Source organism: Nothoprocta perdicaria, unplaced genomic scaffold (genome assembly GCF_003342845.1).
Source record: "Nothoprocta perdicaria isolate Ctin4 unplaced genomic scaffold, notPer1 scaffold_13, whole genome shotgun sequence".
Lineage (NCBI taxonomy): Eukaryota > Metazoa > Chordata > Aves > Tinamiformes > Tinamidae > Nothoprocta > Nothoprocta perdicaria.
In genome coordinates, this window is record NW_020454427.1 from 1685324 (window position 1) to 1700471 (window position 15148).

At 34.6% G+C, this 15148-nt stretch overlaps 1 protein-coding gene across 1 annotated transcript in view; it reads right to left on the reverse strand.

Moving 5' to 3' along the window:
• Positions 1 to 15148, reverse strand: part of FRYL (FRY like transcription coactivator) — an 81418-nt gene that overhangs the window by 39763 nt on the left and 26507 nt on the right. Inside the window, exons 16-33 of the mRNA XM_026033575.1 lie at positions 14877 to 15009; positions 14517 to 14624; positions 12808 to 13045; positions 12160 to 12345; positions 11989 to 12075; positions 10960 to 11228; positions 10363 to 10558; positions 8847 to 8971; positions 8023 to 8080; positions 7041 to 7132; positions 5862 to 6034; positions 5237 to 5397; positions 4607 to 4717; positions 3623 to 3777; positions 3317 to 3416; positions 2313 to 2481; positions 1434 to 1693; positions 437 to 577 (exon numbers count right to left, since the gene is read on the reverse strand). Of these exons, the coding sequence (XP_025889360.1) occupies positions 437 to 577; positions 1434 to 1693; positions 2313 to 2481; positions 3317 to 3416; positions 3623 to 3777; positions 4607 to 4717; positions 5237 to 5397; positions 5862 to 6034; positions 7041 to 7132; positions 8023 to 8080; positions 8847 to 8971; positions 10363 to 10558; positions 10960 to 11228; positions 11989 to 12075; positions 12160 to 12345; positions 12808 to 13045; positions 14517 to 14624; positions 14877 to 15009 (2762 nt within the window). The remainder of the gene's footprint in view (positions 1 to 436; positions 578 to 1433; positions 1694 to 2312; positions 2482 to 3316; positions 3417 to 3622; positions 3778 to 4606; positions 4718 to 5236; positions 5398 to 5861; positions 6035 to 7040; positions 7133 to 8022; positions 8081 to 8846; positions 8972 to 10362; positions 10559 to 10959; positions 11229 to 11988; positions 12076 to 12159; positions 12346 to 12807; positions 13046 to 14516; positions 14625 to 14876; positions 15010 to 15148) is intronic.

The following is a 15148-nucleotide window of genomic DNA, read 5'->3' on the forward strand; positions in this document are numbered from 1 at the left end:
TAGTGTCCACTTAATCGTGTAAGTCTACTTCTAGGAACTAATGTAGTGGTGTATTTTGGATAAGAAGAGAAAAGGTTGAGAAGATATGACAAAGGAAAACCAAACCAAAMCAAAACAAAAAAGCAGAATATTAAAAATTACCACGCATTTCTAGAGAAAGAATTTTGTAACAAAAAGAAAACTCCACCAAAAAGAGAAAACTGAAAGCATATTAACATACAGAGTACGAATGTCCAAAGCAATAAAAATGGGAAGAAAAATGAATTTGATTGGTTAATAGTATTCAGTCATCATAAAGTATGGGATGACATTGCTATGATAAAGGAGATTATGATATTAAAAACGCTATGTGATATATGTATTTAGTGATCTGCATGCTAGACACTCAGTTTTTCAAATACAGATATCACTGAGAAGAGTCGCATCACATACTTACATAAGGCAAAAGACTGGGTTCACTGTTCACTCCACAGATACTGATCAAGAAGTGCAAAATTATTTTCAGATTTTTTGGCCAGCTGTCTGCCAATGTAGTCCAAACATTTTCTATCTCTGACCAAGCCACTTCGTCACCATACTGGAAAACAAAATAGTATCTTTCCTGAAAGGTCCAATAGGAAACACTGCATGTGAAAATGTTTTGTATTGAATAGAGGCTAAAAAAAGGGTGCATAAATCCCATAGGATGCTGTTATATTTTTAACTTTCTGTAATGAAGCTTTTGCATATATTCATTATCAAAAACACCTTCTGCAAAGAATTATTATCAGGATGATATACCATAATTAGGAAGCATGTGTGTGTATGTGTGTGTATATATATAAAATACATATRTATATCAGCTATCTGTTTTCAGCAGAGACAGTATATCCCAGATGCTAACAGTCTTGAATAAAATTCCATGGACCACAGGCTGCCAAGAGGCTTTAATTTGTAACTTAAAAACTGATTTCTCAGTATGATTCAGTACAATTCAAAGATACAAAGAAGTGGCAGGAGCACTGCAAGTGGCCAACACTTTGTCTGTTAGAAGTTGCTATGATGACAGGAAGGATAAATTGCCAATCATCCTACASTAAGAATATTTGTTTGAAAAAGTCGATTCAACTTTTTCAGATTACAGTTACAGAGAAGGGTGGGTATCATCTATTCAGCTGGACATCTACACTATAAAACAGAAGTTTTGTGTCTCCATGAGATTTATTCAATTTAAGCCTTACTGTAACATTTATCTAACATATTCTGTATTTCTCTTAATATTACCCATAAAACCAGCTGGTATCGTTTGAGTATACATAAACAAGCCAACAAAATTTAATAATTATTATTAAAACTTTGCTATTTGGCAACACAGTATCTCTGAACAGTATTTCCTTCCATCTAAACAGAACAATCCACTGGAATAATAGGGAATATTCAGTAATTCATTTTACCTTGGCAGTCATATACATTAGATTGTTCAAAACCATAGCAGTAGCTTGCRGAGATCCCCAGCCTTCCCCTCGCAGCCAGCGTCGACTGTTCACCATCATCTCCCTGTCTTTCAGAGCATCTTCCTCATCTTCATCTTGCCGCCGAAGGGTTGGCAAAGGTTTCAAGTCCACCAGCTCAATGTTGTTCATCCATGGCAGCAGATAATGCAGCATCACCTGCCTCCCAGCCGGGTGAGCTGTTTGAATTCTCTGACTTACTTCTGTCATTCAAAAATTAGGTACACACATAAAAATGCAAATCAAAAAAAAAAAAAAAATAGAATAGGTAGTAATAGCAAAAGCAACTACCATCACCTAGCATATCACATTAATATACATTAATGCTGTTACTGACAATTTTTTTTGACTGACTAGTGCTATCTGTGGTCTTCTGTAAACCCAACAAAGAGACAAAATCAGTATACATGCATGTATAGAAATATAAATACACACAGAGACATACAGCTTTGGTGAACGCTTCAGATTTTCATTATTCTGTTAATTCTGAATTGCTGAAATTTCTAATAAAGCTAACTTGTCAATGTCTCTCCATTTCATATTTGCCTCATATAAAGCAAGAAGAAAGAATTGTGAAAAACAATTATAAATTACTGCTCTAATACATGTCTTTTCATGGCTATTAACAAGTCTATAAAAATAACTTTACTCACTTCTGTTTATTCTTGAATATGTATCACAATAAATTCAGTTTTCTCTACCCATTATGAAGATGCAATACTGTGGTCTTGATTTTAGTCAATACATATATATAAATAAAAAATTAAAAAACTACAGATTTTTAAAATGTTTTTGTTCTGATTAACTTTTTCTTAGCCATACCTGAGAAGATAGCAAGAGTTAGTTCTGGATAGGTCCTTGCTAATTCTTCTGAGAGCTGATAGTAAGACATAGAATATAGATGTGGTAAAGGAGAAGGCTGACCCAAAATCCCATCCGTCCTCTGAACTTCCAGTTTGTGAGCATAACGGAACATCTTTGGTTCCAAGATCTACAACAAAAATGTTCACAATTTGAAATAAAGCACAGGGTTTTAATGGAAGTATTTATATAATTACCTTAAAGCTTTAATAGAAATCTTTATATAAAATTGCCTTTTAAATACTATATCCATGTATCTGCTATCATTTAATGCTTATYTAGTCAAATACCCATACATCATTTTCATATATAGTGTGAAATTCCACAAAAAACTAGCTGAAACTTGTTCAATTTGATGTCAATCTAGTCATCATTTTCAGAAACCTTTTTCACATTAACAGTATAAAATGCACATYTTTCTACAACAAAAGTTAAAATGCATGAAACATCAATAAAAGCAACGTAATCCCTGAYGATGCAGCAAAAGGCATTTTAACATTATTTATTTGATCACTCTTAAGCAGTGGTATTCACTTGAGAAAAAAAGATAGGATTTGAAAGGAAGGGTAATGTAAGTGCAGACATATTAATAAATAGAGTTATGTCTCCAATGGAAACTTTACTCTTGAATCTAGTTGACAAGGATTTTGCCTCTGTGAGGGGCTCTCAGAAGGGCAGAGCTGTGTGGCACTGTTATGGTGCCAAATTAGGAAAGTCTTCATTTTGGTATTACATCCTGAAATTACAAGTCTTGAATCCACAGAAGTGAAGTTATGCCAAGCAAGGATCTCGCCTAAGGATTTATTAAAAATAAAGGGAAAAAAAACAAACTAAACAAACAAACAAAAAGTTACACTTCATTACTGAAAAGATAGTCAAATAATACCAGAAACAGCTTTCTTAAATACAGAGGATTTTTTTTTTCAGGATATAAAGTATTTTAAAATGAAAGAAAGCTTACAAACCTGTAATAGTTGCATAGCAACTTCATAGATTGCTCTAGTAGAATCAGCCGCTTTAAACAGTATGAGATTTAGGAGGGTCACTGTATCACACTGGTAATCCCTAGGGAAAAAWAAGCAAGTGTGAAATAAAATAACATTTTACCTTTTAAGACATGAATTTATTCAGCAAAGTTTAGTTCATAGAGGGTATGATAGGGGATAACATAACAAGATTCTCAAAAGTTTCTGTGGTAAGACATACACACAAACAGGAGTGACTTGGAAAATGAACACTTAAAATGAAAGTTTCAAAAGCCTCTGTAGTACCTGTTTTGAAACACACTGGCTATGGCTTTAAAACAGCCAGCTGCTACCCGCTCAGAACCTGTGTAACACCGGTCTACAGCCCAGTACATGAGGTTACTCTGGTCAGGGTTGAGTTCCAAGAGCAGCATAACTGCCTCACAACCTAACTGATGAACCTGTATTCCAGAAATGAAAAATAAAAAAGTAAAGGATGACTCACAAAAATGGCATAAAAAAGTAAAACATTGATATTTTAAAGAAAAAAAAAAGGCAACATACAAAATCTCTTTTAACTAAAAATAATGAGACCACAGTTTCTATTAAATTGTTTAATATTCGAGATGTACACAAAGTCATAGAATATCAAAGCAAATAGCCATATAGCACTATTAGCTTTATTCTCATTTTTTTTCTCTACTCTGCTATTATTTTTTATTTTTACTGGTCTTACTGCAACCTATAATTAGATCCAGAAAAACATTTAAATATATACATTGATTAAAATGGCATCAAAGAACTTGTGTGCTTTCTCTAATCTTTGTAGCTGTGTGGAGCAGCAATCAAGTATTCCTACGCAGTCATAGAATTAGTACAGGGGAGGCTTTATCTTTCTGATGTAAAACTTACTTTACCATCTACATGGTAACAGCTGATTTTCRTAATTTCATAGAGCCCCAAATGGACTCTCGAGTCCCCCCAACTCCTTTAAACTTCTAAAGATCTATTTATTACTGCAACTCTACCTAACTGTTCAGCCCAGAATTAGTAGTTTATCTAACTTTCCTTCCCTCTTAAATTTTGTTCTATCTGCTGTTAGACTGTGATGAGGAACTGCCTCCCTCACACGGCAAATGTGTGTATGAGGGACAGTACAAAGCTTTGAGMTACACCAACTTTGAGCTCAATTCAGTCTACAGCATTTGGCCCAATTTGGCCTCACATCTCATTACAGCACATATTGAAGACACTGATAGTTGTAAAAAATGTTGACATTCTCCATATTACCTTTTTATCCTGGGAATCCAAGATATTATCCAGCCATTTGTATAAATAGCCATCAGATGACAGCCCCACATTATCTGCAACAGGGCCACAACACAGTACAGCAGACATAGCCTTCAGAAAGGAATAGAAAAACACCACATTTTAATACCTCAGGTATGGCAAATGTATTTTAGCAAGCCCATTAAAATATCAAGAACTTCTATTCAGATAAGGGAGGAAGAGAAAGGCTGAAAAATTGCTTAATATCTTATTCAAGAAATGAAACAATCAAATCCTATTGTTCTGAACTCCCCCACTCAACGATCTATCTATCTGGAAAAATAATAGCAAGAGCTKGCATGATAATTTGGCTGCTAATACACTTTTACATGGTAAATGTAAAGGCAAATTAGGAGTAAAGTCATGGGAAGTGGTTGGAATTTTAAGAAATTCCTGTAAGAAGTGCAATAAGTCACATTATAGAAAAGGTCAAACTGACAAAACAGCCATGAGGGTAGGAGAGAAAAAGAACTAAGTTGTGAATGACAGCAAGGATGTGAAAACCACCCCCAAAAAGTCGCTATGTTAAATCTTCATTAGAAAAGTCAATATAAGAATCTATTTCCAAAATTCATAAAGTGCTAAAAATACCTTCAATGCACAGTATTGGTGTCTGTTTATTTGCATGTTCCTATCACTGTATCTGTCCAGGGGAGTAAACATGATACTAAAAGGACCTGCCCAATGACTGAACAACATAAATAGACTGTGGCGTAGACTCTGCTGCGGAAAGACACTTCTTCTCTGGTGTACTGTAAGGAGAGTACACACAGTTAGACCCACTTTTTTTTTCTTTCTTTTTTGTAAATGAAGTACATAAAACAGAAACAGACAAAAATGAATACAAAAGAAAAAGTTAATGCAAAGACAAAATAATAGCTGGATATGCGCTTGCTATACTCCCACTTATGCCACTGCCATACAAGAACAAGTTACAGCAATTCAGTAGTGGTTAGTCTACCAAAATTAAGTGTACCGCCAATCAAGAAAACATCCATGAAATAAGAAAAAGTATGWTTCCAAATAGTAACAAAACCCCTCTTAAAAACTCACATTGCTAAACTTCTATTCAAACTGATATCAAGTTATTTTTATGAAAGTATGCTGAAACTTTAGAAAAAAAAGGTTTGAATAAAAATGAGGGTTTTTTTYCTTCATTACTGAATATTAAAGCAAGTCCTCAGAAGTTACTGATGTTTTGTTTTATTTTACATACCTGGAACATTTTGAATGATATTTGCCACTAAGGCACTAAAATGGCACCGGATATCTTTCAGTGTATCAGAATCCTTTTCATTCTCTGCTTCTAGGAGTTGTCTTGTTAGATCAACATACTCCAGTAAAGTGTTGTTGAGGGAATGTGTTTCATTATCAAGGCCACCACTTGCACTTAAAAATAAAAAAATCAAATACTATGTCAATGCATACTACATCTTTTTAAAACAATTTTTCATTTAAAAAAAACTATTCAGTTGCAAATATTTYATTAGGAATCACTTCTTGAGCCATTTTCTGTTCCCTTGTTTAATGAAAGTCCCAGTAAAAGCAAAACTAATAAACAAGCCTCATACTATCACTTATCTTCCCACAGAACTAGTTTCTCATATTGAAGTCAGGCGTTAAAAAAAGAAAATTTGTAAACCACAAAAAAAWAATAAATACTACTTGACTGTGAACATCTCTGTTATGCATTGACTCTTAGGAATCAGGCAAGATATACCGTACATCATGACATGCCTAGAAACARAGGACAGCAATTTTTTGATTTTATTTGTCATCATTTCCCATTTTCATTGCTTTATCATCTGAATAGATATCCGTACTAATCAAAATATGGAGATTAAAGYCTGCATGTGATTCAGAGCTGACCTCCTTAGGAAAAACAACTGCAAGAAGAGTGAATTCTTTCTCCTCATCCTTCTTCCACAACTGTATTCCAGACAATGGAAAGGTCTGCCTGGCACAGCACATGGAAGACGAAGGGGTTTAATGTAACCCCTAAGGACTCCGAGCTGCTGCCCCAGAGCCAGAGCAGCCTCACAGAGTGGTCACCAGCGGCAGAGCAGAAGAAGGTTAATGCAAGTTCCAGACTGGTGCAGACTGTGATTCTGTGACATTTTACACATGCAGTGAGTACCTTAAAAGCTAAGTAGCAGGAAACCATTTTCAAATGAAATGCTGATCACAGTGGCAAAGAGGATAGGGTAGCAAGGTAGGGCTAGAGAGAAGCATAAATYCTGAGTTCTATAAAATTGCTTATTTCTTTGTCTTTGTACACAGAAACTTCATGAACAATTTTGCACATTTGTTTCATTGGCTTATAGGAATACTCATAGGAACTCATACGAATAACTAGTAAAAGTCCAAAAAAGTCTTCTCTTTAATGCTGCCCCACCTGTGACTGATGACACCAGCATCTGCCAGCAGTTCAAATATTCGTACTAGCTGCACTCGCAAAATGTCTCGACGCCTGCGTCGTTTCATGTTCTAGTCAACAAGAAGAAACAAAAATAAGTGAAGCAGACGAAAAACTAAGTATAAATACAACACAACATATAGGAGCATTATTATATCCATGTTACAACTGGCATCATTAATCAGGGTGTCCAAATTTAAAAGCAGTTAGCAAAATTACAGATCATAGAGTTGGAAAAAAAAATATCCCTGTGGTAACTTCAAGATAAATTAGGCTAATTATCATACATATTATTAAAATACTAAACTGTRTAATACTTGTCTATGGCAAGATATGACATATAAACTGATAAACTCAAGTACTCATGCATATGCAAGACTGAAAACACATTACAGTCCAGCCACATTTTGAAATGAATGTTGCTTTCCCATCATTTGTGCTTAATTACARATTTATTAGTAGTAAAAAACTGAAAGTTACTTCAAAAATATTGAGCAATCCTCACTGAATTTGTGTTTGTGCAGATATTATTTCTATGGGTATTTATTAAAGCCTGATATAAACCCAACATTCTCTATCATAAAATTTTTAGAGTGCTACTATAGCCAGATGAGCTTAGGACTCACACGATATTTTCATTTAAAATAAATTCATGACTGTAACRCAGCTCATTATGTCTTCTATAATAGTAATTGTAGGCATTTACCAAACTGGGAAAGGTTATAGTAATGTATAATCACTTAAAACCACCTTGAGAAAAAAATATTAAGGAGAGTTCAATTTAATTTTTCCGACATAAATATCTCATGATCAAAAGTATTATTTCACTTTTCAAAAAATTTCTGACACACTGATAGTTTTTAGGTCCAACACTAAAGAATAATGTAATTAACATTTCTTTACTAGCATTTATGAAGAGAGTTAAAATGGGGTGTTAAATATAGCAGAAACTTCTAATTACCTCTGGCCTTCTTTCAAGTGCTTCCTTAATTATAGGATGTAATTCTTCTATTAGCTCCCTGAAAAAAATAAACAAATAAAAATGACTTTTAAAATTACCAAATAATGACTCAATTAATGTTCTGTCACAGCAACTAGTGCGATAATTTAAATACTCTCTAGAGTTTCTCTTCTATGACAGTAGCTTTGTGAAATACACCAGTATTTAATTGGTAGAGGCTTCCTAGTAAGTGATTTTCCTAATTTAAAGACAGAAAATCAACTGGATGCCTTAATAATTGCCATTAAATTGTCATTAAATTGTTATTTACCAAGTATTATTTATCTTCAGATTCAGGGTTTAGCAAAGTCTTATGGTACAAATAGATTTCATTAGAAAAAATTAAAGGATTTGGGCTATTTTGTGTTACATCCTTTGAGTTATCATGATGCATTTACTTGTTAATAAGCGTTGTTTTTTTAAGGCTAATAATAACACGCTGACAGAAGTTGAATTAGTCTCAATGAAAACTAAAAAGCAACATGCTTTGAAGCTGTGGATACACTCCCAATTTGTTTGAAGCTCACCCAGTGTTTTTTATTACTCAGTTCCTCCTACTAAATTGAGAACGTTTTATAATTCCAAAAAGGGATCAGGGAAAGAGAAAAGAGAATAGCAGCAGTGTGAATTCACACAGACAAAATGGCAAGGTAAAAGCAGACAATTTTTACTTCAATATTTGTTAGTCAAGTAAACAGGTCCTGCACTTTGGATTTCCTGGAGTGTGACCCAGGTGTTTTTTTACCTGCTGCACTGTTCTAATAGAGATGTACCAAAGGCCTTACCTAAATGCTCCGGGGTTGGTCCTGCCAAGACCCAGCACGAGGGATTCCGTGATTTCCATGCTCTCAGAGCGCATCATTGGGACTATGTGCTTAAACAAGGAGGAAGGGGATGGAATGCCAATGATCTAACAGATAAAATCAGAATAAAACAGAATGAACATTGGGGTTGCAACATTAAAGCATTTCCTCTAATTCTGCAGCCTTCATAAAAAAACAGTAACRTAAGATGCTTTTAATTCAAAACCAAATTAATTTCAAAACTGAAACCTTCTGAAACCTTCTTCATTCCCTGTCTTGGATTTCCATCTTCAGACCACAATGAAAGTGTCAATACAATAACAGATGTGAAATTTAAAATGCAAATATTTATTTACTATTACATACAAGAAAGAAGGAATGAAGGTTCTGACCTACCAATTTTGAATTTAACTTGCAATAAGATTACAAAGATGCAATTGAGTAATTTTGTGGCTACTCTGCCCTTACATCTAGCTTTGATAGTGGTTATWGGGAAGATCAAACCTAACAAACATTTTCTGTCAAAAATAATTCAAATCTAACTGAGTAAAGCACAAGGACTACCAAAACCAAACAATCACTACAAATCTCTCACTATCCTTCTCACTCTCCTTCCATTTCCACTGAAGCAGGGTCATCTCTGGGAAATTAAAAATCAGTTATTCACAGATCGTGAGGGCAGATCTCCAACTTTGGACGACATGTTTTTACAGAGGTTTCCACGTTTTTTTTTGGCTTCTCTGGAAGACATTCTGACCAGAAGAAGTTTGGTTTTTTTCTTCTTTTTTTTTTTGGGGGGGAAGAGGGAGTGGGATGGGACTTGCTGAACAGAGGATGCTTTATATGTTTTAGAGTACCCACTCTCCTTACAAAGAGGGAATAGATTTCTGGTGTCTCCATCTCTTAGACCCTACTGCATTGCTTCAAGAAAACGATAAGTTTCTCAGATGTAGGGAGTGGAACTTCCTAACAACTGAACTGGAATAAGCTGCTTCTGACAGAAAACTGCTGCACAGTCCATCAGTCACCTTCAGTACCACTATCTCAGCTACCTGAGGGAATAACTAAGGAAAAAAACCAAACTTCCAGGTGATATGAAATAATGCAGACAATAAACTGCCTGCTGTTGGGAAAAATATGAGGCAACTGCCTCAGTTCCTGAAACTGAAATTACAGAAGGCTCTTGACAGAGGAAAAAAAAAAGATACTTCCCCATTATCATCAAAAAGACCTTGAGACTGGGTTAACATTTTCATGACATGATTGGTCTTTTTGTGTGAAAGAACATAAGCAGAAAACCTTCTACAACATAGACTGGAAAAAAAGAGACCTGAAATATCCTCCTAAACAAATGGAAGGTGAATGTATACAATGCCATTTTCCTCACAAAAATTACAGAAGCATCTGTGAATCGGGATATGTATTATAAGTCTTATTTGTTACTACTTTCAATAATATGTAGTTAGAGCTAACTRCAGTAAGCAATAGGAGAACCTACTCTTGAATCAATGCTATAACCACTGTCAGGAGTAGACGCCAGCGTCTCGGGAGGGGAACATCTCACAGAGCCTGTGGAGGTGGAGGAGTTGGCAGAGGAAGCTGCACTGCAGCACAGAATCAGGTAGTTTCTCCAGAGTCCAATATAGGAGTCACTGCTTGTAGTAGTATTTACTTTCTTGGCATTGATAGGGCTGCTATAAAAAAAGAGAGAAAAAAAAACTCAATATAGAAAATAAAGCTTACTGGATTTATCTTTTTCTATTTATTTTAAAATTATGCATATGATCTCACTTCTGAAACTGTTAACACAGTAAAGTTCGAGTAACATAACAGAATACACTAGTACAGCAATAACGTATGTTTTTAGACAAAGCTATTGAACTACAATATGGCCAAAAGGCATGAATTCAGTCACATGATTTTCCTTCCAAGTGGAACTGCTTTAACGTTTTATTATATCAAGTTGAATTACACCCATAGAAAATAATAACAGTGCACATTTTACTTTACTGAAACATAACAGCATTACAATGCTGATAAATCTTACAGGCATGTTTTGTATATTATATTTTATTAACTTACGGCATGAACTTACTTTATATCCACCTGTGGGGACAGTAGCTGGAGTCTGGTATAAGCAAATGTCCAAGCATAGCTCACAGCTGTGGGGCAGTGTTTTGGAAGATTTTCTTGTTTCATAAAACTTGAGAGGCTTATAATCCAGGGATCCTGGCCTTGGGTGACATGTGCAAATATCCATATGTGCGATGGACTGACCACATCAAACTGGTGGCTGATTGGGGAGGAACTCCAGTCAGCCAAAGTTTGCAAATCTATTGAACCGGGGCAGTACAGAAGAGTAGTCTGTGTGTGTAAACAGAACAAGGAAACATTTGTTACCCATCTATGTTGAGTAAAGTCTTTCACTGCTATACAGCTAATGAAATGTCAGCGTTAAAAGCACATCTAGCAAATAGATCAAAACACCTGTGGTGTTCAATAGAAGTTCTTCATATGGTCATTATATAGACAGAGTTTGGAAAGAATCTGGATATTAAGGAATAGTAAATTGTAAAAAAGTCTTTTCCCTTTTGAAGACTTATTCCCCCAATAGGCTCCATTAMGGAATAGTAAATTGTAAAAAAGTCWTTTCCCTTTTGAAGACTTATTCCCCCAATAGGCTCCAAATTCTTAAAAACTTTACTCTTCCATTCCGTTTCACTTCCTAAAAGTTGTATCAGAAGAGTTCCTCCTTGATATTTAGAAGCTAATAATAAACATATATTAAAGAGTTTAGCTGCTATTTACCAACATATAGTTTTCATCATTATTTATATAACCATAACCGTGTTGTTGAGATATATTCTTATATAAGAAATAGCAGGGATAAAACTTCTTTCTAATTTTAAAGTCAACTTAGTTACAATCAATAGTCTTTGTAATCCATCTCCTTTTGGTACAATAAGGGGAAAAATACTAATTGCTCATTCCTTGCTTAAGCATAATGTAAAGGCAATATAATAGCACTAAAATTTAAAATACATACAGCTCATATGGGACAAAGATTTTGCCTCATCTTACATGCAATCTAAAATAAATAATATTAATGATAGAAGATTCCTACCTGATCAGCCCCAGTGAGATGTATGAAACTCTCCAGGATAGAAGCACTTAGTCTGTCCATCACATCTATAGCCAAATCATCATCACTCTAAAAAAGGCAAAATACAAATCATAACAAGCTGCACGTCAAGAAAAGCAGTGCTCTTTCAATGAGCAGTTACACGGCTCCTACCTTGGGAATTTCTAAAACGGTGAACAAGGCTCTTATTTCTCTAAGAACACTGACTGCTAATCTTCTGGTTGCAGGCCTTGTGCTGCAAAGAATCACCAAAGCAAAGCCTTCCACCACATGAAAMACGCTGGAATAAAGGTTCCTCTCCAGAGGGAGGCTATGTGCAGCTCCACTGGATACCCCACGCTAAGGAAAACACAACACAAGGTAAATAAAAAAGAAAAAAGAACAAAGTAAGCATACTAACATATAATTTTATTATAGCGATGGTGAAATTAAAAATAAGCTATTAACTCTCTCATTTAAGAGCATATATAATTAGGTTACTTAAACCTTTTCTGCTTGCTAGTAAAAGCATGATTTTCAAGTTACATTTTTTAAGCACTCTTATTAAAAATATTTTCAGCTAGTGATGACTTTTGATGCAAACAAAAATGTGGCATATATTAGTTTCTAGAGAATCATGAATAATACTAAAATATACTTCTGGCAGAATTCTTTCTTTAAAACAATAGGTCTAAAAATCTCCCAGCACTGCAAGAAAGCAATTCAATATTTGTAACTTAACTAAAACAATAACGTATGTAAACAAAGACGTAGGTTGGTAAAAAATGTCTTTTAATAATAAAGAAAATTATGAGGAAATACCTGAGAATCTTGAGTTTTATTGTGCATTTGAGCTGCTTGTTTCCACTGATTTATGAGCTGCACTAGCATTTTTACTGCATTGTCAAGAAGCGTTGGATGGACATCCGTTACTTCGCGCACAATAAAATACACGAAGCCTGAAAGAACATCCTCCCGCCAGTCTGGGAAGTCAAGCATCAGTGCCTGGAGTGTGTTGAAAGCCAAGGCGCGCAGCTCCTCGTCCATATGAATTGTCAGCCTGGTTAGAAAAAAACAGCAATACCATTACCATAAATTTACACCTTTTAAGCCAAGCTTCACAGATTAGAATTTGATATTTACTCCTCCTCTTTCCTTTCTTTTCTTTTTTTTAATTAACACAGAAAACTTGCAGGAAGATGCATTTTTTCTACATCAAATACATCTGAAATACACAAATAACAGAAGGCTTTACAATTATAGCAAAATAATGCAGAAGACTTCACAAAACTACTTTAAAAAATCACTTTCAAGAGTTGTTCAAGCCTTTCATATGGTCCCGTATTCACATGGATCTCAGCACCTGCTTTGGAGCTTAATGAGCACTCATTGATGTGCAGGTTATGTTCTTCAAGGTAAAATCTAAAATAACACATCACTTTACAGAAAAAATCAGGTCTGCTCTGGACAGGAGAGCCTCATCTTGTCCCGCAATGTTAACACATGTATACGCTGAAATGTTTCAGCTTATTAGAAGAAATTTATCAAATACTGTATTATTATTTAATAATTCAAAATTTGTATTCCATTTCTATTCCATTTATTCAATTTATACATCCCTAAGTTGGAAGAAACATTGCTAAAACACTAACATTCCACATTCACAGTGCTATTTTTTTGATAACATACTATATACAAATACATTTGATCTTGGAACTGCAAACTGATTGGTATTCCTGCACCAAGATCATTCTAACTTTAAAACTTTACTTTTGCTCTCCAAATCTTTCCCTCTTCCCAAGTTTTCCTAATACAGTTCGGTTCATTTGCCCTACATGTGTCCATGTAATCTAAGCCTATTTTTATCTTCTTCCATTTTGAGTAAACGGGATGGGGGAGTCAGTGGGAACAAATCAATGAGGGAGTTTTATTGCTTTAGTTAATAAGTAAACACTGCCTGCATTTATCTCCACTATCTGTTCTCACTGAACGCTCAGATTACCCACCAGCTGCCTCTCACTTATCAGCACTGATAAGGCAGAATCAATTTAAAACTGAGATAAGAAAGGAAAGAGTATGTGTAGTAATGGATTAAAAAAAAAAGGAGGGGGGGAAATAGTACAATAAGTAGGGAGCAGGGAAAAAGTCTCCCACAGGTACTCGTCTCGTATTTTGGAAAACGGGGAAAAAACAATGACTGCTACAAAAACATCAAAACTGCAAAAAGCAAAGGATAGAAATAAACCCCCAGTTTTCAAAAACTTCTCTCTAAAAATCTATGTTAAGTTCAAAAACTTCTCTTTTAAAACATATTTACCTCCTGCCACTGTGGCCAATAGGTAATACTTGACCAAGTGCAGAAGTAAGCAGGAAGGGGGGGAATGGATCCTTGTATGCAGAGGACTCATATTACATAGAGCATGAGTATATATACTACTCATACTGCATATAGGGCACCGAGAACCTCTTGATTGCACATGAACAGCTTTTAGAAAAGAACATGCAATAGGAGCAAAATTTCATTTCCTTACCTTGCCAGCAATTCAATGAGGTCAGTCCTGCTCATGCCATCTGGAATCAGTCTTGGGATAGCAGCAATGCAAGTTCTGAACAAATCTATCTTAGGTTTTCTTTCACCCCTGTGAAAATAATTTATATTCAACAAAACAAGAGGGAAAGTAACTACCATTTGAAATATTTTCAAATTTATGTCAGAACTAGAGAGGATAACAAAATTATCACCCTCAATCTACACAGTAGTGAAATTAGTCTTAATTTAATATTAAAATAACAATTTAACATTTTAATGTACTAATGATGAAATCAGAAACATATTAAAGCATAAAATTAATATAACATGACCCTGACAGTGAAAATATTTTAATACATACGTAATCATGTCTTCAGGCTCTTTATTGGACATCTGCACACTAGTCATGCACATTGGTCTTCCAACTTCTTTGTCCAAATGCCTAAGAATGCTGTCTAGCGCTTTTCTAACTTGAGGATAGTATATGGACATTCCTTGAAAAATAAATAAATAAATAAATAAAATCACATGATTTGTTTCAGTATTTTATGTTMTTATTTTGATCTTCTAATTTATCCACCATTTATTCAGCTTAAGATAAATATTAGTTACATAGTAGGATGATACTAAACA